The sequence below is a fragment of the Theropithecus gelada genome, chromosome 14 (genome assembly GCF_003255815.1).
Source record: "Theropithecus gelada isolate Dixy chromosome 14, Tgel_1.0, whole genome shotgun sequence".
NCBI classification, from domain to species: domain Eukaryota; kingdom Metazoa; phylum Chordata; class Mammalia; order Primates; family Cercopithecidae; genus Theropithecus; species Theropithecus gelada.
This window is the reverse complement of record NC_037682.1, coordinates 18,928,927-18,956,503: the sequence shown is the minus strand read 5'-3', so window position 1 is coordinate 18,956,503 and position 27,577 is coordinate 18,928,927. Positions and strand designations below refer to the sequence as shown.

Sequence of the window (27,577 nt, the reverse complement as noted above, 5' to 3'; positions counted from 1 at the left end):
CGTCCCTACCACTTTTCTTCCTCCTGCTTGCCTTAGATTAAGCTCCCTTCAAACTTCTGGTACATTCCAGTTGGGAAAAGAAGAGAGGCCCTGGTCATAGGATGCAGCACATGGTGGCCCACTGGAATGCTGGGGGTACAAACAACAGGAAGGTGGCCGTGGACACCTCCATGCCTAGAAGCTGGTCAGGAAGCTGCCCTCATCACCACTCGAGTGCACAAGATGAGGAAGCGGCAGATGGACTGGGGAGGGGACTTCCTGAAGCCCCATCTGTTCCTTTTCCTCCACCGCACCACACTTCCCATCCAGTTCCCAACCTCCACGCCCCACTCATTTCCCCGACATCCAGATGGGCCGTTTTGCATCTCCATTTTTATTGAAATACAAAAAGTGCAAATGGTGAAATACATGATTGGTGCCAAGGAAGTCATTAAGTGTGAATGTGAACACTGGATTCACAGTACAAGCGCCCCTTCCCTGGGGTACAGACCAGTGGGGGCATGAGAAAGACCAAATAGATCCGAAAGGCTCCCCAGTGAATGGGGCTGTGAGCGACACTTGATACACAAAGGAGGGCGGAGAGCAGAGCAGCCCTGGATGAGGCTAGAGACCAAGGGACTGATGGAGAACCAGCAAAAGCCCAGGCCCCAGGGGGCTGAATGCGCTGCCGATGGTCTTGGGAGAGCCCAGCGAAGTTACACCCAGGCCCAGCCTGGTTTGTGGGTGGGGCTGGGCTGGTCAGTGAGGATTCCCACAGTATGGGCTCTGGAATTGTCTTGCCTGGCCAAGATCGTGGGGGCAGGGTCACTGCAGGTACTTCCCTGTACTCCCCAAGGACAAGACTGCGGGAACAGGAGTCCCCAGGAAGGAGTGTAATTCTATGAGACAGTGGGAGTGAGAGATCAGCCATCATTGGGGTCGAGGTTCTTTGAAAGACAACAGGGCTGGCCAGGTGCGGTGGCTCACGCCTGTAATCCCAGCACTTTGGGAGGCCGAGGTGGGTGGATCACGAGGTCAGGAGATCGAGACCATCCTGGACAACATGGTCAAACCCTGTCTCTACTAAAAATACAAAAATTAGCCAGGCATGGTGGCGTGCACCTATAATCCCAGCTATTCAGGAGGCTGAAGCAGGAGAATCGCTTGAACCCGGAAAGCAGAGGTGTGCCAAGATTGCACCACTGCACTCCAGCCTGGCAACAGAGACTCCATCTCAGAAAAAAAAAGTGAGGGGCCCTAGAGCCCATTAATCTCCTGGGGAAATTGCTAGAACCCACCTATCTGGGCTGATCTATCAGCACAATCTCTGCCCCTCCTATGGGCACTCACAGCCTCTACCCCAGCCCCTTTAAGAGTCCCCCAGCTGGAGGAAGGAGCCACAGAGATCCTAAGGCACTGAGTCACCTCTGGCCGGGGCAGGGGCCAGTGTGACTCCACAACAGACAGGTCCACAAGAACCTGAAGGCTGATGATCTGCCCGTGTGGGAAAGGAGGCCAGGAAGGGAGAGGCTGACCCGGCCAGTCACTGATCCCACCGCACACTGTAGCTCTCAGGGGCAGGAAGGTGGAGAGGGAGGTTTCAAGTGGATGCTGGGACTCTGAGCACTGTCATCCAAGCTACCAGTCCCAGCAGAACCAAGGGGTTAGGACACCTCAGGGGCAGTATCACTTGGGAAAGGCTGACCCAGGATGTGTGGAAGAGGAGGAGGCAGAAAGCAGACACAGGCTCCAGCCCTGTCACTCCTCAGCAGGGGAAATACCCCAGACTGAGCTGCTGGGGGCAGTATAGGAGCAAGGGTGCCTGCACTCTGGCCTTCATGCAGTGGGACTTCTGCAAAGCAGGGCAGCCTACCAGACAGGGAGGCACCTCAGCTTGGGGCGGTGTCCACACCAAGGAGCTCAGCTGCTCATTCCCAGCAATCCAGAGGGGAGGAGCGGCCCCTGCTACCAGCCCAGCCGGCAGTGATTTGATTCATCCACAGTTGCCAGGGAAACAGAGGCAGAAAAAGCAGGAAAAGGGTTACTGGGGCTCAGTCCTTCTCCAGTTAGAAGAGCCAAGCCCAGCTCTGGAGAGCCCAGCAAAAGCCAGGTGTCCAGAGAGGCAGTGAGAAGTGTAAGGCGAAGAAAAACGTCTTCTGGTAACAGCGAGGCCGCCAGGGCCGTGAGGCGGGCTGGACAGAGGTGGGGGAGGGCATGCCTGATGGGCGGCTCCAGCATCTCTCTCCAGGGGGCTTCATGGCCCCTGATGCCAGGGGGAAGAGTCCAAACCCGGGCTACCAGAAAAGGGTCTGGTGGGGCAGGGGCCAGGTTCAGAGCCCCCTGGGGTCCGGGCTGGGGAACAGCTCCCCTTGGTGATCCAGAAGGAACTTGGTGAAGGTGTTGATGGGATTAATGGCCTTGAGGGTAATGGCTGCATCCTTGGCCCACAGCAGGTTAGGGCCGAAGACAACAGCCAGGTTAGTGTTGGTCATTTTGTTCTGGTCACTGTGTGCAGAAATCTGTGGAGGGAATCAGGGACTGCAGCAGAAAGCTACAGATGCTGCCTCCCACTCCCTGCAACCACAACCAGGGCGCAGAGGAGGCGGCAGCTCCTCCTTCCCCCTCCCTTCACCCCAGAGGCCAAGTCCAAGGTCTCACCTGCACCAGGAAAGCAGTCAGGAAACGAAGCACCTGGTAGTTCTCCTCGGGCAGCGTCTGGAGGACCTGCAGCGTCTCTGCCACCCTCTGGCTCTCATCAATGTCTATGAGGAAAGGGGACCCAGGTTATAGGGGCCCTGGGCTGGGCTGGTTCAGGACGCTCTGACGCAGGCTAGAGGGGAGACCCCCCAGCAGTCTTCCCTGGGAGGCACCTAGGCCCGAAAGCCTGCAGCGCACCTGCCCTAAGTCCAGCCCCAGGCCCAGCAGAAGAGGGGGGGACTCACTGAGGAAGCCCACCACATGGGGGTAGAGGTCAAAGGTGAGCAGGGGCTCAGGAAGCTCCCGGAGGAAGGTCTTGAGGATGACTGCTGGCAGGTGCAGCTCATTGTACTGGTCGAAGTCCACAGGCAGCCCTGGGGTGGGGGCAGCGTGAGAGAAGCTCGGCGCAGCCTGAAGGGCAGCACCCATCTGCAGACAATGCAGGCCGCACTGCCTGACTGCCCTTGGACCCTGCACAAGCCCCTCTGACACCTGCCTCCCTCTTCCTCTGTGATCAGAGAATGCAGGTTCCAGCCATCTGGGGCGAGTGGGGCCTGGCACACCCCACCCTTATTCCTCACCTCTGAATGTGCCTATATCCAGGACCCGGGAGCCCAACCGATAAGGCAGCAGGCCTGGCAGAAGGGGGACTTACGTGACACCAAGTGCCACGGAAACCTCCAGCAGGAAGAGACTCTGAGACCCTCATTTACAGGGCAGCAGAGGGCAGAGAAGCCCCTACCAGTCACACACACACATGGCCCTGCCACAGCCCAGGGCCGCTCACCCATGTTGTACTTCTGCTGCACTTCCCGGACCACTTGGGTGTTGGCCGACCTCCGGAAGATGCCCTCGGTGGTGAGAGCTGGGAAATATTAGGGCCTGGTGAGCCTCCAAGCGCTGGGCACCGGCTGGATTCCCTGCCCCTTCTCTGTCTTGGGGTTCTAGGCAGGGCTGGGTGGGGGTGTTGAGGCTTGCAGGACCTCCCTCTGCCCTGCCCAGCAGCTGCCCCAGCTTCCTGAGGGGAGCCGGGAGACCCGGCTGGTGAGGAGGCAGGCCCGGCACTCACCGTGGGCCTGTAAGTAGGCAACAGTCTCCCTGAGCACAATGGGAATGGGCTCCTGCTCTGGATTCTTCTCCTGGAGGCTGCGGGAACAAGGCTGGTGAGCCGGGCCTGCAGCCCCTCCCGCCCGCCACGGCCTAGCCACCTTTCATACTCACTGCTGCAGCGAGACTCCAAACTGCTGGTTGGGCAGGGGGGGCCGTGGGGGCATCGGCTTGGGGGCTGTCGCGGGGCTCTTCTGTGTGGATTTGAGGAAGTCGTCATATCTGCAGGAGTAGAGGGAGGTGGGTCAGGCCCTGCCTGGCTCTGGAGTCGCTCTGCCAGTTCAATCAAGCATTGACCACGCAGGGTCAGGAGGATCGTCTCATGCGATCTCCATTAACAACTCCACTTTCCACAGCAGCAAAGACCTGGGAGAGGTCGGGACACGGGCTTGCTCTGCCTAAGCCCCACGCGGTCTCTGAATCAGGACACGCGTCCTCGCGACCCTGGCTTCACGAGCGCCCGGCCGCCGCACCCGCCTCACTTGAGCACTTGGCGAGGGATCCCCAGCTGCTCCAGCTTCACGTGCTCGCTCAGCTCACTCAGGTAATTCACGTAGAAGATCTTCTGCCCGAACTTGAAGCTGTTGGTGGAGGAAAGGGCCTGGGTTGTGGGGACCCCTTCCGGTGGCCTCTACTGTCCCCTCAACACCGACCCAGTTCAGACCGAAGCCCAGCCGCCCCTGGTGGTCCCCAGGCTGCCCAGCCTCCTGGCTTCAGAGTTCCCGGCAAGCCAGGACCACCGGCCCTGCCCATGGACACTCACCTGATGAGGGGCTTGAAGAGGATGAGCAGAGTTTTGATGAACATGGTCGGATGCACAATGTACAAGGCCTTGATGTTCTTCTTATACCTGCAGAGGCAGAAGGGACAACTCAGGAGCAGGCGTGGTAGGACAGGCACCATGCTAGGGTCCTGGTGCATACTTTTTTTTTTTTTTTTTTTGAGACAGAGTTTCCTTCACCCAGGCTGGAGTGTGATCTCAGCGCACTGCAGCCTCCACCTCCCGGATTCAAGCTATTCTCCTGCCTCAGCCTCCTGAGTAGCTAGGATTACAGGCATCCACCACTACACCTAGCTAATTTTTGTATTCAGTAGAGACGAGGTTTCACCATGTTGGCCAGGCTGGTCTTGAACTCCTGACCTCAAGTGATCCGTCCGCCTCGGCCTCCCAAAGTGCTGGGATTACAGGTGTGAGCCACCGCACCCAGCCTCAGTGCATACTTTCTGATTTGAACACACATGGCCAGCATGCGAGGTAAGGGTCCCATTTTACAGAAGAGTCCCCCTCTCTTCTGCTGGGCCTGGGGCTGGACTTAGGGCAGGTGCGCTGCAGGCTTTCGGGCCTAGGTGCCTCCCAGGGAAGACTGCTGGGGGGTCTCCCCTCTAGCCTGCGTCAGAGCGTCCTGAACCAGCCCAGCCCAGGGCCCCTATAACCTGGGCCCCCTTTCCTCATGGACATTGATGAGAGCCAGAGGGTGGCAGAGACGCTGCAGGTCCTCCAGACGCTGCCCGAGGAGAACTACCAGGTGCTTCGTTTCCTGACTGCTTTCCTGGTGCAGGTGAGACCTTGGACTTGGCCTCTGGGGTGAAGGGAGGGGGAAGGAGGAGCTGCCGCCTCCTCTGCGCCCTGGTTGTGGTTGCTGGGAGTGGGAGGCAGCATCTCCCACTGTCCCATTTTACAGATTAGAAAACAGGAGGCGGCCGGGCGCGGTGGCTCAAGCCTGTAATCCCAGCACTTTGGGAGGCCGAGATGGGCGGATCACGAGGTCAGGAGATCGAGACCATCCTGGCTAACCCGGTGAAACCCCGTCTCTACTAAGAAATACAAAAAATAGCCGGGCGAGGTGGCAGCGCCTGTAGTCCCAGCTACTCGGGAGGCTGAGGCCGGAGAATGGCGTGAACCCGGGAGGCGGAGCTTGCAGTGAGCTGAGATCCGGCCACTGCACTCCAGCCTGGGCGACAGCGCGAGACTCCGTCTCAAAAAAAAAAAAAAAAAAAAAAAAAAAAAAAGAAAACAGGAGGCTCAGAGAGGTTAAGTAAAACAAGAGGTCAGAGTGCGAATAAGCTGAGAAACTGGGCTTTAAGCCCAGGGTGATCTGACTGCAGATTCTTTTCGTTGACGTAGATGGCAGCCCCCGCCACCCCCTGCCTTGGAATAAGCTCATGCCCAAGTGGAGGGCAGCCCGGAAGCTGGCAGAGCCGCTGCCTCTGGATCTGCCTGTGCAGGCCCCATGCCCCAACCCACTTGCGGTCAAACTCCCGGTAGGCGTCACGGAGCCAGCTGAGGGAGGGCTTGTTGTCACTGTTCAGGCCGTGGTGCAGATACAGCAGCGTGTAGTCGCTCTCCACATACTGGTCCAGGGTGTGCTTCAGGTACCTTCCAGGGAAAAGCCCTGTTCAGGCCTGCCCTGTGCATAGGGGCGGCCCCGTGAAGACAGAAAGCAGCCCCAGGGGTCTCCCACCATGTCACAGCCCCTTCCCCACGGCCCGCCCCTAGCACAGTCTGTTCTGGCTCATAATCAGTCACCAGGTTCCCGTGGAGGAGACCCAGGGTAGTGGCTGGGGGGAGGAATGACAATAATAACAGCTCTCGGGCTGGGCGCTGTGGCTCATGCCTGTAATCCCAACACTTAGGGAGGCCGAGGCGGGTGCATCACCTGAGGTCAGGAGTTCCAGACCAGCCTGGCCAACATGGTGAAACCTCATCTCTACTAAAAATGCAAAAATTAGCCGAGCATGGTGGTGCATGTCTGTAATCCCAACTACTCGGGAGGCTGAGGCAGGAGAATCGCTTGAACCCAGGAGGCGGAGGTTTCAGTGAGCAGAGATTGTGGCACTGCACTCCAGCCTGGGCAACAAGAGTGAAACTCCATCTCAATAATAGTAATAATAATAACAGTTCTCACTCTTGAGCAGGAACTAGATGTCAGGAGACCAGGACCCTAACCCAGGCACTCCTAGGCCTGCAGTGAAAATGGGAATGACGTTTCCCCTGAATCAGGATTTCCCTGAATCAATAATGATGACAGTCACCATTTCTCAATATTAAGCTTTTAGTGTCTGCCAAGCACTTCACATACATTATCTCATACCTTGCTTATAACTGAGGCTGATGTAATCCCCATCCTACAAATGGAGGCAATGACCAGAGAGGTCAAGTGCTGATCCAAGGTCACACAGCCTGTGGTAGATCCTGGAAGTGAAGTGTCTAACACCAAAGCCTACTTTTTTTTTTTTTTTTTTTTTTTTGACAAGATCTTACTGTCATCCAGGCTGGGGCACAGTGGCATGATCACAGCTCACTGCAGCCTTGACCTCCCAGGCTTAAGCTCTCCTCCTGCCTCAGCCTCCTGAGTAGCAGGAACCATAGGTGTGAGCCACCATCCCCGGCTCATTTTTTCAGTTTTTATTTTGTAGAGACAGGTCTCACTATGTTGCCCAGGCTGGTCTTGAGTTCCTGGCCTCAAGTAATCCTCCTGCCTCAGCCTCCCAAAGTGCTGGGGGATTATAGGCATGAGTCACTGCACCCAGTTGAAAGCCTGCATTCTTGACCACGGGACAGCTTTGCCTTTTACACACAAACTCCAGCGCCGGTGGTAAAACACTGTGCCCATGAGAGGGGATAGGGTGGCCAGAGAGTCACCTGCTCCAGTCACTGGGCCTTTAGTGGACCAAAGAGCCCCAACTCCTCTGGTTCCCTATTATGCTAATAACACGCTATCTACGAGCTCAGCACAAACATATACACACCTGGTGTTGAGCACACTGAGAGGTACGGATGGAATGAACAAGAACTGGGGAAAGGGAGGGGGGTGCATGTAAAGCCCTCTTCCTTTTTTTTTTTTTTTTTGAGATGGAGTTTCACTCTTGTTGCCCAGGCTGGAGTGCAGTGGCGCAATCTCAGCTCACCGAAACCTCTGCCTCCCAGGTACAGGCGATTCTCCTGCCTGAGCCTCCCAAGTAGCTGGGATTATAGGCATGCACCACCACACCCAGCTAATTTTGTATTTTCAGTAGAGATGGGGTTTCTCCATGTTGGTCAGGCTGGTCTAGAACTCCCGACCTCAGGTGATCCGCCCGCCTTGGCCTCCCAAAGTGTTGGGATTACAGGCGTGAGCCACTGTGCCTGGCCATAAAACCCTCTTTCTAGTTGGCCAAACAGCTCCTAGTCTCCCAAAGGGACACTACTCCAGGCTGGGAGGCTAGGCAGACAGAATGCTAAGGACTTCCAAGGGGAGGCAGGGAAGGAGAGAAGCCTGGTGAAGTGGCCAGAGCTTGACCTAACCCAGAGAGAGTATGCTCAAAACTGGCCCATGGGTGCCAGGCTGGGCTAGCACAGGCAGGCGTGGGGTGGCTGATGCTGGGATCCCCAGTACGTGGTCATTTACCGCTTCTCCACACTAAGCACTGCAGTTTACAAAGAGCTGTAGCATAAAGAGATTGCATTTTGCAACTACAAAAATAGCAAAGATTGTAGTGAAAACAGATACTCTCATCCACTGACGGAGGTTATGGCCTTTTGTAGGGAAATAAAGTGATGTTTATCAGAAGCTATAAAATGCTCATACTCTCTGACCCTGTAAAAATATGTCTGGGAGTTTGTCCTAAGGAAAGAATCCGAGATGAACAGAAACATTTTTGTAGAAGGCTGTTCTTCATGGCCCATTTTATGATGGGGGAAAAAAAATCTAGTGTCAAGCTAACTGCAACAGCAGGGAATTGGTTAAATCAACCACGTGACAACCATACATAGAACAGCTCACAGGACATTTCTGTAGACAGAATGAATCTGTGAAGTCAGATGTCAGAACAGTGGTTATACCCTTTGTAGGGTGTGAGTGACACAGATGTGTTCGGTTTTTGAAAATTCACACAGTACACTTATAATGTATTCACTTTTCTGCCGGCATATTAGATGTCAATAAAAGGTTTTTTAGAAGATATCTTTGAAGAATGTTTAATGCTCAGAAAAAAAGTGTTATGTAAGATACAAAACCAGGCTGGGTGTGGTGCCTCACACCTGTAATCCTAGCAATTTGGGAGGCAGAGATGGGCAGATCACCGGAGGTGGGGAGTTCAAGACCAGCCTGGCCAACATGATGAAACCCTCTCTCTACTGAAAATACAAAAATTAGCTGAGTGTGGTGGTACACGCCTGTAATCCCAGCTACCTGGGAGGCTGAGGCAGGGGAATCGCTTGAACTCAGGAGGTGGAGGTTGCAGTGAGCCAATACCATGGCACTGCACTCTAGCCTAGGTGACAGAGCAAGGCTCGGTCTCAAAAAAAATAAAAATAAAAAAGATACCAAACTGACTATACAGTTCCATATACATTATTAAAATAATAGGAAATTACTACACAAAAGTATTAACAGTAACTTTCTCTCTAGATGGTGGGTGTGTGGGAGACCTTTTTTTTTTCAGTTATCTATATATTTTTTCTTTATGGCTACATATATTTTTCTAAACTCTCTAAATTATAATGCTTTAAAAATGTACACAATGGATTTCATGTATATTCTTTTTTTTGTTTGTTTGTTTGTTTTGAGATGGAGTTTCACTCTTGTTGCCCAGGCTGAAGTGCAATGGCATGATCTTGGCTCACTGCAACCTCCGCCTCCCGGGTTCAGGTGATTCTCCTGCCTCAGCCTCCTAAGCAGCTGGGATTACAGGTGCCCGCCACCACACCTGGCTAATTTTGTATTTTTAGTAGAGACAGGGTTTCTCCATGTTGGTCAGGCTGGTCTTGAACTCCAGACCTCGTGATCCACCTGCTTTCGCCTCCCAAAGTGCTGGGATTACAGGCGTGAGCCATCATGCCCAGTCGTGTGTTCTTACCTAATGCCCACAACAACCCTGGGAGGTGGGCACAAGTCTTTTTTTGTTTGTTTGTTTTCTTGAGACAAAGTCTCGCTCTGTCGCCCAAGCTGGAGTGCAGTGGCGCAATCTCAGCTGACTGCAACCTCCACCTCCCGGGTTCAAGCGATTCTTTTGCCTCAGCCTTCTGAGTAGCTGGGATTACAGGCGCACGCCACCATGCCCAGCTAATTTTTATGTTTTTAGTAGAGATGAGGTTTCACCATGTTGGCCAGGATGGTCTCAATCTCCTGACCTCATAATCCACCTGTCTCGGCCTCCCAAAGTGTTGGGATTACAGGCGTGAGCCACCATGCCCGGCCTCTTTTTTTTTTTTTTTTTTTTTTGGAGACAGAGTCTCACTCTGTCACCCAGGCTGCAGTGAAATGGCACGATCTGGGCTCACCGCAACCTCCGCCTCCCGGGTTCAAGCAGTTCTCCTGCCTCAGCCTCTTGAGTAGCTGGGATTACCCTGAGTAGCCGGGATTACAGGCCTGCACCATCACGCCTGGCTAATTTTTGTATCTTTAGTAGAGACGGGGTTTCACCATGTTGGTCAGGCTGGTCTCAAACTGCTGATCTCGTGATCCACCCACCTTGGCCTCCCAAAGTGCTGGGACTACAGGCACCCACCACCACGCCCGGCTGTATTTTTAGTAGAGACGGGGTTTCACCATGTTAGCCAGGTTGGTCTTGATCTCCTGACCTCATGATCCTCCCGCCTTGGCCTCCCAAAGTGCCGGGACTATAGGCATGAGCCACCACGCCTGGCCACAAGTCTCATTTTTACAGGGCTTGGAAAAGACCTGCTCCAAGGCACGCAGCTAGCAGGAGGTGCAGAGCTGAAGTTGAATGTGTCTTCTGAATTTGATTCCAAGCTTCAGGCACTTTTTTTTTTGAGACGGAGTCTCGCTCTGTCACCCAGGCTGGAGTGCAGCGGCGCAATCTCCGCCTCCCAGGTTCACACCATTCTGCCTCAGCCTCCCGAGTAGCTGGGACTACAGGCACCCACCACCACGCCCAGCTGTATTTTTAGGAGACAGGGTTTCACCGTGTTAGCCAGGTTGGTCTCGATCTCCTGACCTCATGATCCGCCTGCCTTGGCCTCCCAAAGTGCTGGGATTACAGGCATGAGCCACCGTGCCTGGCCGCTTCAGGCACTTTCTATTTCAACCTCCCGGATCCGGGTGGACAGCTGGGAAGAGCCACGTCTGAGATAATCTGACTGAAAACGGGACAAAGTGCTCTACGATGGAAGCACCCTGCTGCCCTCAGCAGGGACTGTGACCAGGACAGAAGTGATGGAGGACAAGCAGCAGCTGATGTCGAGGACTTCCTGAAGCCAAGGACGCCCCGGGGTAGGCGTGGCCTCCCCAGCAAGCTGTCTCCTGAAAACCAGGTGCTTTCCACCCCCACCCACTGACTTCCTCCCACTTCACTTATTATCTGGGCAGAAGGCTGTCACCTGGTACATCAGACACAGAAAGAACTAGAGAAAAGGCCATGTGCCTCCTCTGCCAGCCCCAGGCCAAGCTCTTGCCCATTCTGGCTGGGCCACGCGGCGGGCTTGGACAAGGCTCTGCCTGCCTTGTGAGGAGCAGCGGGAAGAGCATTCAGAAGACCAGAGAGATAGAATTCCTAGTTGGCGCTGGAAGACCCAGCTTGTGGCCCTGGCTTGCCAGGACTGGCTGAGACTCCCAATTCAGGCCCTTCCCCTTCTGCCGCTGCCCCCTGGGTCTGTCCCTGAGCCCACACTTCCTCCTGCTCGCACGCAATCATCCAGGATCTCAAAGAGCGGCTTGGGACAGTGCCAGAATTTTACATTTCAGAGTGCTTCAAACTGGTCAGGAAAGGAGTGCATCTTTCTAAAATTTACCAATAGAAAACAGAAAGCAGGGCAAGATGGTCTCACTCTACTACACACCCCGAGGACAGCAGCAGGAGGTGAGTTTGCTCGCCTGTGAGCCCAGAGCTGGCTCAACCATAAACGGGTCTTTCAAGCCTCGGCATTCGACCAGTCTTCAGCCCTGAGTCAGGACGTGTCTGGACTGGCCAGAGTTATTACGTATGTTTGGCTCGCAGAACCCACATTGGTACAGAAACCACTGACACTAAAGGCACAAAATAAGACAACACTAATGATTCTTATAAATGATAAACAACTGCATCCATCTCAGAAACACCACAGGATTATAATAGTCAATCCTCACATCTGGACAAAAGTCCTTCCTTTTCATATGCTGTTTCTCACTCCTGTAAGGAAAGAGGCTTGTATTATTATCCCTTTGAAAGGTGAGGAAAGCGAGGCTTAAAAATGCTTCCCAAGATCACCCAGCTTCAATTACTAGAAACTAGGTCTGACTCCTCGTCCAGTGCTCTCCCCTAAATATTAACCAGCTCCTTCATGAGAAGAGGGGAGGCATTAAGGCAGGCGGCCGAGCACCCACAGACAGGGAGGGAAAGTAAAGAACGTGGCATTAGGCTACACTGGGGATCTGGGCAAAGCCCCAACGCACTTCCCAGCAGGTACTCACCCCAGGAGCTTGCTGTGGTCCAGCTGGTGGCTGGGGGGCATTCGACAGGCACTAAACACAATGATCTTCCGCCCATACTTGTCATCTCCTAGGTATGGAGAAAGACGGAGTGCAGTGGGTTGAAGGGGAACCAAAAGAAGTGGGGTGAGGAACTTAAAGGGGCCAGGCATGCTGAGCTGAGCCAGTTACCACAGGGGCCAGAGCGCCCATGCACACAGACCTCTGGGCAGCCTCCTGCACTCAAGGGTGTGCCATTGAAGAGAGAGGCAGCTTGCTTTCAGGGTTACTGAGCTGGGGTATTTAAAAAAAAAAAAAAAAACTGATTTTTTTTTGTGATGGGGTCTTGTTCTTTCACCCACTCTGGAATGTAGTGGCGCAATCACGGCTCACTGTAGTCTCAATCTCCTGGGCTCCAGAGAGCCTCCTACTTCAGCCTCCCAAGCAGCCAGGACTATAGGTGAGCACCACCATACCCGGTGAAATTTTAAAATTTTTTTGTAGAGACAGATCTCACTATCTTGCCCAGCCTGGGTCTTGAGCTCCTGGCCTCCTCCTACCTCAGCCTCCCAAAGTGCTCGGCTTACAGACGTGAGCCACCGCACCCAGCCAACATCACTTTTTAAAAAGTCATGCCGGCCAGGGGCAGTGGTTCACGCCTGCAATCCCAGTACTTTGGGAGGCCAAACCAGGGGGATCACCTGAGGTCAGGAATTACGAGACCAGCCCGGCCAACATGGTGAAACCGCATCTCTACTAAAAATACAAAAATTAGCTGGGTGTGGTGGTGCACGCCTGTAGTCCCAGCTACTCGGGAGGCTGAGGCAGGAAAATTGCTTGAACCTGGGAGGCAGAGGTTGCAGTGAGCTGAGCTGGCGCCACTGTACTCCAGCCTGGGTGACAGAGCAAGAGTGTCTCAAAAAAAAAAAGTCATGCCTGGTGCAGACAACCCAAATATCCCTCAGCGGATAAACGATGTAGTTAATCCATGCAATGGCATACTGTTTGGCCATAAAAAGGAATGAAGTACTGATACATGCTACCATGTGAATGAACCTCCAAAACACTATGCCAAGTGAAAGCTGGTCACAAAAGGCCACCAACTCTATGATTCCAGTTACATGAGGCGTCTAGATAGGTACGTGCATAGAGACAGGAAGCAAAGTATTGGTTTCCAGGTGCTGAGAGGAGGGGGAATGAGGACAGGTCGCTTGGTGGGTACAGCGTGATATGAGTACGGGTGGTGAAAATGTTTTGGGATTAGATGGAGGTGATAACTGTATGACATTATGCACTAAGTATTATACCACTGAAATGTACACTGCAAACTGATGAATTTTGTTATGTGACTCTTATCTCAATTTTTTTTTTTTTTTTTTTTTTTTAGATGGAGTCTCACTATGTCACCCAGGCTGGAATGCAGTGGCACAGTCTCGGCTCACTGCAACCTCCGCCTCCCAGGTTCAAGCGATTCTCCTGACTCAGCTTCCTGAGTAGCTGGGATTACAGGCGCCTGCCACCGTGCCTGGCTAATATTTGTATTTTTAGTAGAGACGGAGTGTCACCATGTTGGCCAAGCTGGTCTCAAACTCCTGACCTCGTGATCCACCCGCCTCGGCCTCCCAAAGCAATGGGATTACAGGCATGAGCCACCGTGTCCAGCTCTTACCTCAATTTTTAAAAAATGCTCACTAGGCTGGGCGCGGTGGCTCAAGCCTGTAATCCCAGCACTTTGGGAGGCCGAGACGGGCGGATCACGAGGTTGGGAGATCGAGACCATCCTGGCTAACACGGTGAAATCCCGTCTCTACTAAAAAAATACAAAAAACTAGCCGGGCGAGGTGGCGGGCGCCTGTAGTCCCATCTACTCGGGAGGCTGAGGCAGGAGAATGGCGTGAACCCGGGAGGCGGAGCTTGCAGTGAGCTGAGATCCGGCCACTGCACTCCAGCCTGGGCGACAGAGCGAGACTCCGTCTCAAAAAAAAAAAAAAAAAAAAAAAAAAAAAGCTCACTAAAGCATTTGTGATCTTGCCAAAGTCATAAGTCTACACTTTTCCATAAGCACTCCCACTGAGCAGTGTGTATTTGGAAAGCCTCTTGAAGTTACCTTCTCAGCATGTTTGAGGCCACTGAGGAAATCAGTCTGATTACTTAACAGTCATGTCTCATTTCTGACCACTGACAATTGCTTTCTGATTTTATTACTAGAATTTTTTTTAAAAGATGGTGGTCTTGGCCAGGGGTGGTGGCTCATGCCTGTAATCCCAGCACTTTGGGAGGCCAAGGTGGGCGGATCACAAGGTCAGGAGATTGAGACCATCCTGGCTAACACGGTGAAACCCTGTCTCTAATAAAAACACAAAAAATTAGCTGGGCGTGGTGGTGGGCGCCTGTAATCCCAGCTACTAGGGAGGCTGAGGCAGGAGAATGGCGTGAACCCGAGAGGCGGAGCTTGCAGTGAGCCAAGATTGCGCCACTGCACTCCAGCCTGGGCGACAGAACGAGACTCCATCTCAAAATAAATAAATAAAAAATAAATAAAAGAGATGGGGGTTTCATTGTGTTGCCCAGGCTGTTCTTGAACTCCTGGCTTTAGGTGATCCTCTCACCTCAGCTTCCCAAGTAGCTGAGACTACAGGTGTGCACCACTGCACCCAGCTTATTACTAAAATTACGGACGACACTGGCTCTGATTGACTTCTGTAGATTTCTAAGCATTCTATCCTTTCTCATTAAGATATTCTAGGGCCCCCACCAACCCTTAAGACTCAACGCAGGCATAATCGCCTCCTGGACACCTGTGTCCATGCCCTCTTTCCCCAGACAGGTTAGCTGCCCCTTTTCATGGTTCCCAGCATAAACCATCCCCCATCACTGTCTTGACCCTTCGGTCTCCTGTAGAATTGTTTATGTACCTGTCTCCCTGACAGGCTTGTGAGCAGCTCAAAGATAGAGGCTGTGTCTCATTGTCTTTGTTCTTTTTCTTTTTTTACTCCTGGCAAGCTGTGATTTTTTTTTTTTTTAAGAGACAGGGTCTCGCTCTGTCGCCCAGGCTGGAGTGCAGTGGCACAATCGTAGCTCACTACAGCCTTGAACTCCTGGGCTCAAACAATCATCCTGCTTTAGCCTCCCACATCCTGAATAGCCAGGACTACAGGCACATGCCATCCCACCTGCTTAATTAAAAACAATTTTTTTTGAAACAGGATCTTTCTATGTTGCCCAGGCTAGTCTTGAACTCCGGCCTCAGCTTTCCAGTAGCTGGGAATACAGCTGCATACCACGGCACCTGCAGTCTCCAGTACTGGTCCAGGATCCGGCACGTGGCAGGTATTCAATACGTTTTGGTAGCCTGCACAGAATCACAGGTCACCATTAAACTATGGGATGCCTGGTTCTAGTTTTATTTCTGTGTTTTTCTTTTTCTTTTTTTTTTTTTTTTTTTGAGATGGGGTCTCTATCATCCAGGCTGGAGTGTCGTGGAGTGATCTGTGCTCACTGCAACCACCACCTCCTGAGTTCAAGAGATTCTCCTGCCTCAGCCTCCCAAGTAGCAGGGACTACAGGCGGATGCCAGCACACCTGGCTAATTTTTTTTTTTTTGAGATGGAGTTTCGCTCTTGTTACCCAGGCTAGAGTGCAATGGCGTGATCTCGGCTCACTACAACCTCCGCCTCCTGGGTTCAAGTGATTATCCTGCCTCAGCCTCCTGAGTAGCTGAGCTTACAGGCATGCCCCACCACGCCCGGCTAATTTTTGTATTTTTAGTAGAGATGGGGTTTCACCATGTTGGTCAGGCTGGTCTCGAACTCCCGACCTCAGGTGATCCGCCCACCTCAGCCTCCCAAAGTGCTGGGATTACAGGCATAAGCCACCACGCCCAGCCTTAATTTTTGTATTTTTAGTAGAGACAGGGTTTCATCATGTTAGCCAGGCTGATGTCCAACTCCTGACCTCAGATGATCCGCACACCTCAGCCTCCCAAAGTATTGGGATTATAGGCATGAGTCACAGCACCTGGCCTCTATGTTTGTTCTTGATTATGCTTTGGTTATGGGCCAGACTGCTTCAGACAGTGAGTTTCCCAAAGCTCAGGACAGAACGTCTCCAGATTTGCAAGCAGAGAATCCTCTACTAGCCTGTCTGCAGAGGAAGTGCAGCTCCATCCTGGAAGGTCTGTTTTAAAGGACCAGGTGGCACCTGCTCTCTTTCATACCCCAGCCTAGATCCTGAGGGGATGAGATCCCGGAGGCCAGCTGGGGGTGGCTCTGGGGCTATGTGCCTACTCTGATTCACTTCCCACTGGCTCTGACAGTGGAAGGAAAAGCAGACTGGCAGGGGCCAGGGCCAAAGGGTTAGACCGGCAAGCCCAGCCTCGCTACAGTCTGCAGCTTCAGAAACCCCTGAGATGCCTACCACCAGCCTGGGGAGAGGGGCTTCATCTGCCTACCTCTTTCATTTTTTTTTTTTTTTTTTTTTTTTGAGACGGAGTCTCGCTGTGTCTCCCAGGCTGGAGTGCAGTGGCGCGATCTCGGCTCACTGCAAGCTCCGCCCCCTGGGTTCACGCCATTCTCCCGCCTCAGCCTCCCAAGTAGCTGGGACTACAGGCGCCCGCTACCATGCCCGGCTAATTTTTTGTATTTTTAGTAGAGACGGGGTTTCACCGTGTTAGCCAGGATAGTCTCGATCTCCTGACCTCGTGATCCACCCGCCTCGGCCTCCCAAAGTGCTGGGATTACAGGCTTGAGCCACCGCGCCCGGCCCTGCCTACCTCTTTCTAAGCAGAGGAAATGCCCAGGATATGGGGGAAATGCTCCAGGACCATGAGGGATACCAAAAGAATCTTTCCTTCCAGCCCGTGAGTCCCCATTTCTCACACCTGCACCGGCAGCAAGGGAGGCCTCACTGGCTGGCAGATTTGAGGATTCAGCCAGGGCAGAAAGTCTGTGAGGCCCCGGCTCTAAAATTTAAGAGGTAGCAACTGGTTAGGGAAGCTGTTGCGGGGAGGGCTGGAGGCCCATGGTGCCTCCTCTCCGCTGGCCACAGCACTCTGTAAGTGGGAAGCTGTGGGTTCTCAACCAGGGCTCCACCAATGCACTCAGCAGACACAGCACCTCCATGATGTTATATGACAAATATTACAAGCATGTGTATTTTTTTTTTTTTTTTTGTGAGACAGTCTCGCTCTGTCACCCAGGCTGAAGTGAAGTGGCATGATCTCAGCTCACTGCAACCTCTACCTCCTCGGTTCAAGCGATTCTCCTGCCTCAGCCTCCTGAGTAGCTGAGATTACAGGCATGCGCCACTACACCCAACTGATGTTGTATTTTTAGTAGAGACAGGGTTTCTCCGTATTCATCAGGCTGGTCTCGAACTCCTGACCTCGTGATCCGCCAGCCTTGGCCTCCCAAAGTGCTGGGATTACAGGTGTGAGCCACCATACCCGGCCACACTTCTTTTTTTCAGTCAAAGAGATCCCCCCCATCCTGGGGATACGTTTCATAGTTGCAAAGTGGACTGTGAGAAGTTTTAAGAACCACTTCACTAGACTGTAATTTTTTTTTTTTTTTTTTTTGAGCCAGGATCTTGCTCTATCACCCAGGCTGGAGTGCAGTGGTGCAATCATAGCTGGCTGCAGCCTCCAACTCCTGGGCTGCAAGGGTCCTCCCACCTCAGCCTCCCAAGTAGCTGGGACTACAGGCACAGGCTACCACACCTGGCTAATTTTTTATTATTTTTGTAGAGACAGGGTTTCACTATGTTGCCCAGGCTGGTCTTAAACTCCTGGCCTCAAGCAATCCTCTCACCTCGCCTTCCAGATTACTGAGCCACCACGCTCAGCTGGCTGTTAGCTTCTTGAAGGAGGGGAGGTGTGTTTTTCCTTACTGAATCCCTAATGCAGACTACAAGTCTCATTTCAGGGTTCTTTTTTTTGTCACCCAGGCTGGAATACAGTGGCGTGATCTTGCTCACTGCAAACTCCACCTCTACCTTCAAGTGATTCTCCTGCCTCAGCCTCCTGAGTAGGTGGGTTTACAGGCACCCGCCACCATGCCAGCCAGTTTTATTTTTTGTGTTTTTAGTAGAAGATGGGATTTCACCATGTTGGCCTGGCTGGTCTCCAACTCCTGGCCTCAAGTGATCCACCCACCTCGGCCTCCCAAAGTGTTGTTTCAGGGTTCCGTGAATGCACACTGAATGAAGCCAGGATGAAGATGTGGACAAAAAGGGGGTCGGTCAGATGGTGAGACTCCCAGATAGTCGAGGAATGAGGGGATGGGCAACACTAGGTCTAGCTCCTGCCCTCCGGCTTCCTGGAGTGGGTCCCAATGCCCAAGTCCTTGGGTAGCTTAGTATTTGCCAGCAGGCAGGGCAGCTGCTGCTACAAGGAGCACATGGAAAGAAGTTCAAAACTCCCCGTCCTAATCTCAGATCAGAGCCAACTTCTGCCCAGGAGCTTTTTACTATTTTTTTGAGACGGAGTCTTGCTCTGTCACCCAGGCTGGAGTGCAGTGGTGCGATCTTGGCTCACTGCACCCTCCGCCTCCCAGCTTCAAGTGATTCTCCTACCTCAGCCTCCCAAGTAGCTGGGATTACAGGCGCCCACCACCACACCCAGCTAATTTTTTTCTTTTTTCTTTTTTTTTTTTTTTTTGTATTTTTAGTAGAGACGGGGTTTCACTATGTTGGCCAGGCTGGTCTCGAACACCTGACCTCGTGATCCACCCGCCTTGGCTTCCCAAAGTGCTGGGACTACAGGCTTGAGCAAAGTCCCGGCCCTGCCCAGGAGCTTTAAAGACAAAGGAGCTGGCAGCTCTAGTGTCTCCAGGGCACTGGGGAGAAGACTCAATGAGGGAGGGGCAGCATTTGTGCAAAGCACCAGGGAGAGACAAGCCGCCTGAGAAGGAGGCCTCTGTGTTCCCCAGATACCAATCAGGAACTCTCCCAGGGTGGCCCTGGAGTTAATCAGCAACAGGTCTCCCCAGGCATTCTGGGCCCCCTCAAACCAGCCCCACCCACAACCAGACCAGCAGGCCTGGAACCTGGGAGGTAGGGCTGGGCTAACGGAGCCAGTCACATGCTACAGCCAGCTCACACATTTGTTAAGCTGTTCAATTGTCAGGAATTTTGCAAGCCAGTTGATGTCACATTGGTAGCTAGAGATCTGCAAGGCAGAAGCTGCAAACGCTACAAATCATGGCCTTTTTTCCCCTCTCCAGAGAGCCATTTACCAGCACACCACTGGAAAGAATCCACTGGGACTGAGTCAAATCTGACCCTGGGGCATGACAACCATTCCCAGCAGGGAGATCAGGGGCTGCAGGGGAGCTGAGGCCACAACCCACCCTCCCTTCCTACAAGGGCTTCTCCCGGACATCTCCACGGTCTCATCAAATGAGTGCCTGGTGATGCCAATCCAGCCTCCTCTCAGCAATCAGGGAGGCACATCCATGGGGACACCATCACCCAGAAGGTCCCTGAGCCACCACTCAGAGGCCATTGCCCAAGACCAGACCCTCCTTTCCCTTTGGGGTCTGGGTGCGTCCCCACCCAGCCTACCCCACCCCCATCCTATCTCCTGTAAATCTTCTGCTATTTCCGACTCCCAGGCAGCACCAGCTCCCAGCTCCCCAGGGTGGGGCTGCAATTAAGCTAGCCCCATCTGGCCTCCACCGAGAGCCCTTCCTGATCCACAACCCCAGAGGTCGCAGCCCAGAGAGGCCAAGCACAGACAGCCAGGACGGACACCTACCTGGCTGGGCCCCCTCAGGCTCATCGCAGTCTGGGGAAATAGAAACGAATTGCAGCTCTGTGCGGGGGATGTGGGGAAGGAGGTGTCACCCATGGAGGCGGGGAGAGGCAGGTTCCCCCAGCTCTGCCTTGACCACACAGGCCAGGATGATGTCAGGACAGAAACTCCTTCACATCAGGTACCCCCCAGATTCCAGTCAAGTTCAGAACCCTCAGGGTGACTCTCCTGTGCCCAATTCAGGACCAGACCGGGGAAAAAACCCTCAGCCTGCCTTCTGCAGGGGGCGAGTGAGGCCAGAGCCAAGGCCCTCAACCCAGACCAGGGCAGGCACCAGGAATACAAACGCCATGGAAACACCTTTGACCTTCGGGGCAATCCTCTCAACTGCCCCCTCCCTCTCCAAGCCCAGCACCCCCATGGCCGGACAGGTTTCTTCCAGGGCCACTGTCCGCCAGGTTCTCCTTGCCCACGCCAATGCCTCAGAGCAGGGCCATGCCGCCCCCTGCTTATGAATGCCTGGCCTCACCAGCGAGGACGGACAAATGTTAGGGAAAAGACAAAGGATCCTAGATTCCAGCTGCTCCTTCTAAAGTGGGGCCCTAAGGGCAGCAATCACCTCATCAGCCTGACTCCCCTGCTCCTGGTTTCTTGTGGGTCCCCCCTTATGAACAGGAGGGAGGGAGCTCCCTGAGACAGAGACCTAAGCGGGGCTCCGCACCCATTCTCAGCAGGGCAGCACATCTGCCAGGAACCTGACTCTCCAGGGAGCATGTGGCCTCCCCACTTCTGGAGAGAGGCTCTGCCCATTCCAGACTTCCCAGGAAGGACTGGCACTCTCCATCCTCCCCAGTAACTGATGGGGTGGAAAAGCCAACATTAGGGTGGAGGGGTAGGAGGGGAATAGAATGAGGGGAAGGGAAGGCCACTTATTCAAGGCCAACTATGTTCTGGCTCCAGGCTAGGCCCTGACATGCATTCATTATTGTAACCCACAAGGAAGAAATGAGAGTTCAGACAGCAGAGCTGGAGATCAAACCCAGGGCTTTCTGACTTCAAAGCCACTAGGCCACATGGCTCCCCACATGCCCCCTGCAAGTGGAGACAACGGGGCCATAGGTCAGGAGGTGGCTGCAGGTGAGCACATTAAATGGCAATGAGGAGTCTGCACTTTTAAAGAACGATGCATGTCCAGGGCCAGGGCTCAGACTGCAGGGAGGCCCGTCCCCTGTGGTGGGAGGGGCTGACTTCCTGAGGCCAGGACCTCTGAGGGTTAGCAAAACAGTGCTGGGTGCGCTCACCTGCCACCTCCACGATCTGGTGCCGGGCGATGTCATAGTACGGGTCATCCCACTTCAGGTGTGTGACAGGTTCCGGGGAGCTGCTTTTGGAGTCATCTGAGGAACACAGCAGGGTCAGGGGACAAGCCAGGGGGCTGGCACCATGCTCTGCCCCAGAGGCATGCTGTCTGGCCCTTCCCCCAGTAAGGCCTGTGCTCCTAGCCCAAACCTGGGACTGGTCTGCGCCCTCCTGCCCTCCTGGCGTCTCCCTTCAGCAGTAGTGGTACATCCCCCTCTAAAGCGCCTGTAGCTGCCTGAGATCAGATACAGCCCACCTGACTTGGGGAAGTCAGGCATTTCATCCGAGGGCCAGTTCTTCTCATCGATGGAGGCCAGCTTCAGCTGGTTCAGAGCCTCGCTGGTGTCATCCAAGGTCAGATCATCCTGCAGCTCTGACAGCGGATCCATGGCCAAGCCTGTCCCCGACAGTCTTGCCCTGCAGAACCTTAAGAGAAACCTGGGAGAGAGGAGGACCGGTGGCAGGTCAGTGACCCGCTATTTTCACCTTCTGCGACCTCCACCACATGCCCTCCTGCCCCCACCCTTCCCTCTCCCAGGCTCCCCGTCCCTATTCCTCAACACTCCTCATCCCCGCCAAGAGCTCCATGTAGCTCTGGGTTCTCCTGGCTCTGTGGCTCATGCGTGTTGCCAGAAAAGGCAGCTGGGGCAGAGGATGGCACAGCTCGGCGCCTCCCTCCAGGTCCTGCAGCTGGGGAAGGAAGAGCTGTGCCAGGTCCTGTGCTGCCTGCCGCCCAGCTGGCTCAGTGATGCAGTCCCAGCTGCAGAGGGCAGAGGTCCATGCCTCTCTCCTCAGAAGACCTGGACACAGAAGCCTCCCAGGCTCCAGCAGTTACAGGGGTAGAAATGTTGTAAGAATCTAAGGAACGGCCGGGCGCGGTGGCTCAAGCCTGTAATCCCAGCACTTTGGGAGGCCGAGACGGGCGGATCACGAGGTCAGGAGATCGAGACCATCCTGGCTAACACGGTGAAACCCCGTCTCTACTAAAAAATACAAAAAACTAGCCGGGCACGGTGGCGGGCGCCTGTAGTCCCAACTACTCGGGAGGCTGAGGCAGGAGAATGGCGTGAACCCGGGAGGCGGAGCTTGCAGTGAGCTGAGATCCGGCCACTGCACTCCAGCCTGGGCGGCAGAGCGAGACTCCGTCTCAAAAAAAAAAAAAAAAAGAATCTAAGGAACATACTGGGCGCCGTGGCTCACGCCTGTAATCCCAGCACTTTAGGAGGCTAAGGCGGGAGGATCACCTGAGGTCAGGAGTTCAAGACCAGCCTGGCTAACACGGTGAAACCCCATCTCTACTAAAAATACAAAAAAATAGCCGGGCGTGGTGGCAGGCGCCTGCAGTCCCAGCTACTCGGGAGGCTGAGGCAGGAGAATCACTTGAACCCAGGAGGCAGAGGTTGCAGTGAGCTAAGATTGTGCCAAATGCACTCCAGCCTGGGCAACAAGAGTGAAACTCCATCTCAAAAAAAAAAAAAAAAAAGAGGAAGAAAAAGAAAAAAGAAAAAAAAAAACTAAGGAACATAGGGTGTCTAAACCCATCCCACACCTGAAAAAGGTCACCTATGGTCCTGGCCACTCCATCCCTCATTCCTGGCCCAGAAGGGAGGAGGGAGCCAAAGACTACAGGGTCCCAGAAAAAAAAGGCTATGACTGGCCGGGCACGGTGGCTCACGCCTGTAATCCCAGCACTTTGGGAGACCGAGGCGGGAGGATCAAGACTACCTGAGGTAGTCTTGCCTGAGGTCAGGAGTTCAAGACTAGCCTGGCCAGCATGGTGAAACCCTGTCTCTACTAAAAATACAAAAACTAGCCGAGCGTGGTGGCAGGCACCTGTAATCCCAACTACTCAGGAAGTCGAGGCAGGAGAATCACTTGAACCCGGGAGGCAGAGGTTGCAGTGACCAGAGATCACGCCATTGCACTCCAGCCTGGGCGACACAGCAAGACTCCATCTCAAAAAAAAAAAAAGCGGGGGGGCTATGGCTGCGGGGCACAGCTGGGTTTGTTCCAGGACAGGAACTAGCAGCAGGGGATGTGGAAGTGCCTGCCAGTCATCGCAAACAGTCTGCAGGCTCCGAGGGGCGTCCAAGCCCACTCTTACTCTGCGGTTCCACCAGTTTCAAGGTGGAAAAGTCGACTGCCCTAATGATTGGAGGGCACAGATGGGAAAGGGGGATGCTCGCGATGTCCGGAGTGCTGAGATGAGGAGGTGACCAGCAGCTGAACAGCAGCTCCAGCAGGCACGGGGCAGAGCCGACCACCAAGCTGGGTGTTTCTCCAGGTCTGGAATCTGGCCAGAAGGCTGCAGCCGCATGCAGCCTGGGGGTAGGCACCTCTGCCCTCAGCCCTAATGGGAAGCAACTCCCTCTCCTGCCACAAGCTCTCCACATGAGGGAGGGGAGTTTTCAGTTCAATCTATTCAGTCTGACCCCAAGGAAGAGGCTGTTCCATGTCCAGCTGCATTCCTGGAGCCCCAAAACTGACATATATGGTCAGAGAATCAGCAGGGCAGATAAGCAGAACAGACAAGCCCTGAGAGTGGGCAGGAAGAAGAGGGGGAGAGCTGCCATCCCAGAGCCACAGACTCTGGGCTCTGAGGCCACTTGACAACCTCCCGCACACATCACATCACAGCCAAGGGCCCTGGATGGTGAGCCCTCTCCCTGTGCCTGGCAACAGCCACCCTATCACCAGGGCAACCAAACTGATTGAGTGGTAACGCTGTTTCAAGCTCCCAAGCCAAACCCAACCAGCCAAAACGGCCCCAAAAAACCCTCTTCTTCCTCTCCCTCTCCCTGTCCCCTGCCCTCATCCACTACCCCTGGTTACCACCAAAATATAATCCCTTCCCAAGACACAGAGGATGATTCCTCACAGTCAGGAATGCGTTTCTCTGAGAGACACCAAAGCCCAGCTCCCTCACTCCCCTTCAGTCTTCAACACTTCAACCCTTCAATATCTACACGCTCTTCCTGCCATCCAACCAGGAGCCTGTGGGAGCTGCTCCCCAGAGTGACCTCCAGCTGGGTAATAAAGACAGAATCCAGCTCAAAGCAACCCCCTCCAGGCCAGAGCCTTCTCTCCACCCTTTCTATTCAACCTGTCACTGGCCAGGGACCAGGGGCTCCTTCAGTCCCACCTACAGCTATCCTCCAGACGTCTTTCTGCACACAGTAGGTGCTGATGCCGTGAAATGATGAGGTAGTATGGAGAGCTGGATTATCATCCTGCCTAAGCCAGTGAGCTGTGAAGATGCTGAGCAAGTCCTTTTCCTACTTGGGCCTAAATTTCCTCCTCTGCAGAGGCAATGGCACCTCCCAAAAATATAATTCTCCAGTGTTCAGAAATACTTTGGGCTGCGGTGAACAACAGGATTAGAAGGAGCAGCTGGGGCCGGGCACAGTGGCTCACGCCTGTAATCCTAGCACTTTGGGAGCCCAAGGTAGGTGGATCACCTGAGGTCAGGAGTTCGAGACCAGCCTTGCCAACATAGTGAAACCCCATCTCTACTAAAAATGCAAAAAAAAAAAAAAAAATTAGCGAGGCATGGTGGTGGGTGCCTGTAATCCCAGCTACTCAGGAGGCTGAGGCAGGAGAATCACTTGAACCTGGGGGGCGGAGGTTGCAGTGAGCTGAGATCGTGCTACTTCATTCCAGTCTGGGTGAAAGAGCGAAACTCCGTCTAAAAAACAAAAAGGAGCAGCTGGGAGCTGGGGTAGGTGTGAGGGAGGGAGGGCACCAGCTAAAAGGGAGCTGAACTTGAACTTCACCCCTTTTCCAATGACTGCTCTTCTATACTGTCAGTTCTTCCAGACGTGACCTCCCTCAACCCCCCCCACATAACCTCCTTTCCCAGCATAACTAAGCCCAGGAGTTCCCATCTCCCAGTCAGACTGGCCCCTCCCACCACCCCCAACCCACAGCTGTTACCTTCTCTGAGCCCGGAAGTTAAACTCCCATTCAGTGGGAGGGTGAGGAAGCTAGGACAGGGAAATTCTAACATCAAGTAGTAGAAACGAAGTATCCTGCCTGTTTAAGACACCAGCCACCCACAAGCCTGCTCTACTCTGCAAAATACACCCAACTCTGAGATTAATTTTTCCATTCTCAGCAGGTAAACCTTTACAAAAACTTAAGGATCACCTTAGGCAATCAATTTTGGGAAGCTGTAGACTTTTCTGAAATTGGTAACATTTGTGAACTTTTTCCCTAAGAAAAGTTAGTAGATGTATGCAATTTTAAGAGGTTCATACACCTTCTGAGAATCACTGTTTAAGAACTTCTGGCCTATTCAGAATAACACCTGACATATAGTAGACGCTATCATTTGTTGAATGACTGAACCAATTAATTCATCTCCTAAGTAAAGAAGGGAACCCATACTTGTTGAGGGCCTATATAGGACCATGAACTGGGGACATAAACTCAGCTTCACAATAGCACTGATGAGGCATGTTCTACTAAGCCCATTTTACAGTGAGGAAAGAGAGGACCAGCCAGGCGTGGTGGTTCACGGCTGTAATCCCAGCACTTTGAGGTGGATCACGAGGTCAGGAGTTCAAGATTAGCCTGGCCAACATGGTGAAACCCCTTCTCTACAAAAATACAAAAATTAGCTGGGCATGGTGGCATGTGCCTGTAATCTCAGTTACTCAGAAGGCTGAGGCAGGAGAATTGCTTGAACCAGGACCCGGGAGACGGAGGTTGCAGTGAGCCGATATTGCGCCACTGCACTCCAGCCTGGGCTACAGGGCAAGACTGCGTGTCAAAAAAAAAAGAGAAAGTAAGTAAGGACCAGAAAAAAATAAGCCAGTTGCTGAGGGTCATACTACGAGCAGAGGCAGGACTTTAATCCATGTCTGTCTGTAGCGGTCTCTTGGTGAGGGTCATCACCTCAACAATTATCTAAGTGGCTGTCATTCATGCAATTCTCAAGGTTCAGAGAGGTGCCACAAAAGAGCAAACTAAAGCCCCTCCCCTAATATTCTCTTTTACACAGAACATAGATAGCAACTTGAAACCATATTCTCGCAGGGCACAGTGGCTCACACCTGTAATCTCAGCACTTTGGGAGGCCGAGGCGGGCGGATCCCGAGGTCAGGATTTGGAGACCAGCCTGGCCAAGATGGTGAAACCCCATCTCTACTAAAAATACAAAAATCAGCCGGGTATGGTGGCGTGCGCCTGTAGTCCCAGCTACTTGGGAGGCTGAGGCAGAAAAATCGCTTGAACCTGGAAGGTGGAGGTTGCAGTTAGCCGAGATCACGCCACTGCACTCCAGCCTGGGCGACAGAGTGAGACTCCGTCTAAAAAAAAAGAAATAATATTTTCAATGTTGGGGTCGGCCTCCCAGTTGCAAATCCCACCACAATACAGCAGCAATTATAACTCTCAACTACAATTACGTTTGCATAGAGCTTCACGGTTTACAAAGCCCAGGTTACGTATTGCAGTTATCCCATTTCACAAATTAAGAAGTTGAACTGAGGCCGGGCGCAGTGGCTCACGCCTATAATCCCAGCACTTTGGGAGGCCGAGGCGGGAGGATCACGAGGTCAGGAGTTCGAGACCAGCCTGGCCAACATGGTGAAACCCCGTCTCTACTAAAAATACAAAAAGTAGCCGGCCGTGATGGCGGACGCCTGTAATCCCAGCTACTCAGGAGACTGAGGCAGGAGAATGGCTTGAATCAGGGAGGCGGAGGTTGCAGGGAGCGGAGACTCCAGCCTGGGCAAGAAGAGTGAAACTCCGTCTTAAAAAAATAAATAAGTTGAACTGAAAGCGTGGCCTAATAAGTGGTAAGGAGGAACATTTCCCCCAAATTTCTTGTTATTAGTGTTTTGCCTGATCAGATATGGGAGATTTCCCCCTCCCGCCAGCTTGCTGGATGACAGCGATCCGGCCTAGACTCTGCCCTGGGGAAGACAGGAAGAAGGCAGTGAAAATGGTTAAGTCCTCTTATTGCAGGCGCCAAAATGGGGCAGAAACCCTGCAGGAAGTCCAGGCCTCTGAGTCCAATTCCACCCCCGTTCCCCTCCTCGGATCTGCTCGGGTCCTCCCCATCCGGACCCCATCCCTTCGGACTACCTGGCCAGCTCCTTTCCTTTCCCCATCCCCACCCGGGGAGACCCCGCGCCCAGCAGCTCACCGCGCTCGGGCACTGCTCCCTCTGCCACGCCTGTCAAAGCTCGGCAAACATCCGGCTCCGAGGTGGAACGGGAACCGCCCCCTCCCGCTCGCCTCTATTCCCAACCGCTTCCGCCACACCTCCAACCCACTTCCGGCCCCAAACATG

General features: G+C 53.5%; 1 protein-coding gene across 1 annotated transcript; it reads right to left on the bottom strand.

Moving 5' to 3' along the window:
• Window positions 1-356: 356 nt before the first annotated feature.
• On the bottom strand, window positions 357-27,539 carry ARHGAP1 (Rho GTPase activating protein 1). Its single transcript, XM_025357217.1, has 13 exons — window positions 27,431-27,539; window positions 21,536-21,717; window positions 21,222-21,317; window positions 12,174-12,261; window positions 6,029-6,160; window positions 4,547-4,633; window positions 4,266-4,364; window positions 3,898-4,005; window positions 3,746-3,822; window positions 3,464-3,541; window positions 2,922-3,050; window positions 2,638-2,741; window positions 357-2,498 (listed from the first exon to the last, which is right to left on the bottom strand). The coding sequence occupies exons 2-13, from the start codon at window positions 21,666-21,668 to the stop codon at window positions 2,310-2,312; spliced, it is 1,320 nt and encodes a 439-aa protein (XP_025213002.1). The 5' UTR covers window positions 21,669-21,717; window positions 27,431-27,539; the 3' UTR covers window positions 357-2,309.
• Between the last annotated feature and the right edge of the window lie 38 nt (window positions 27,540-27,577).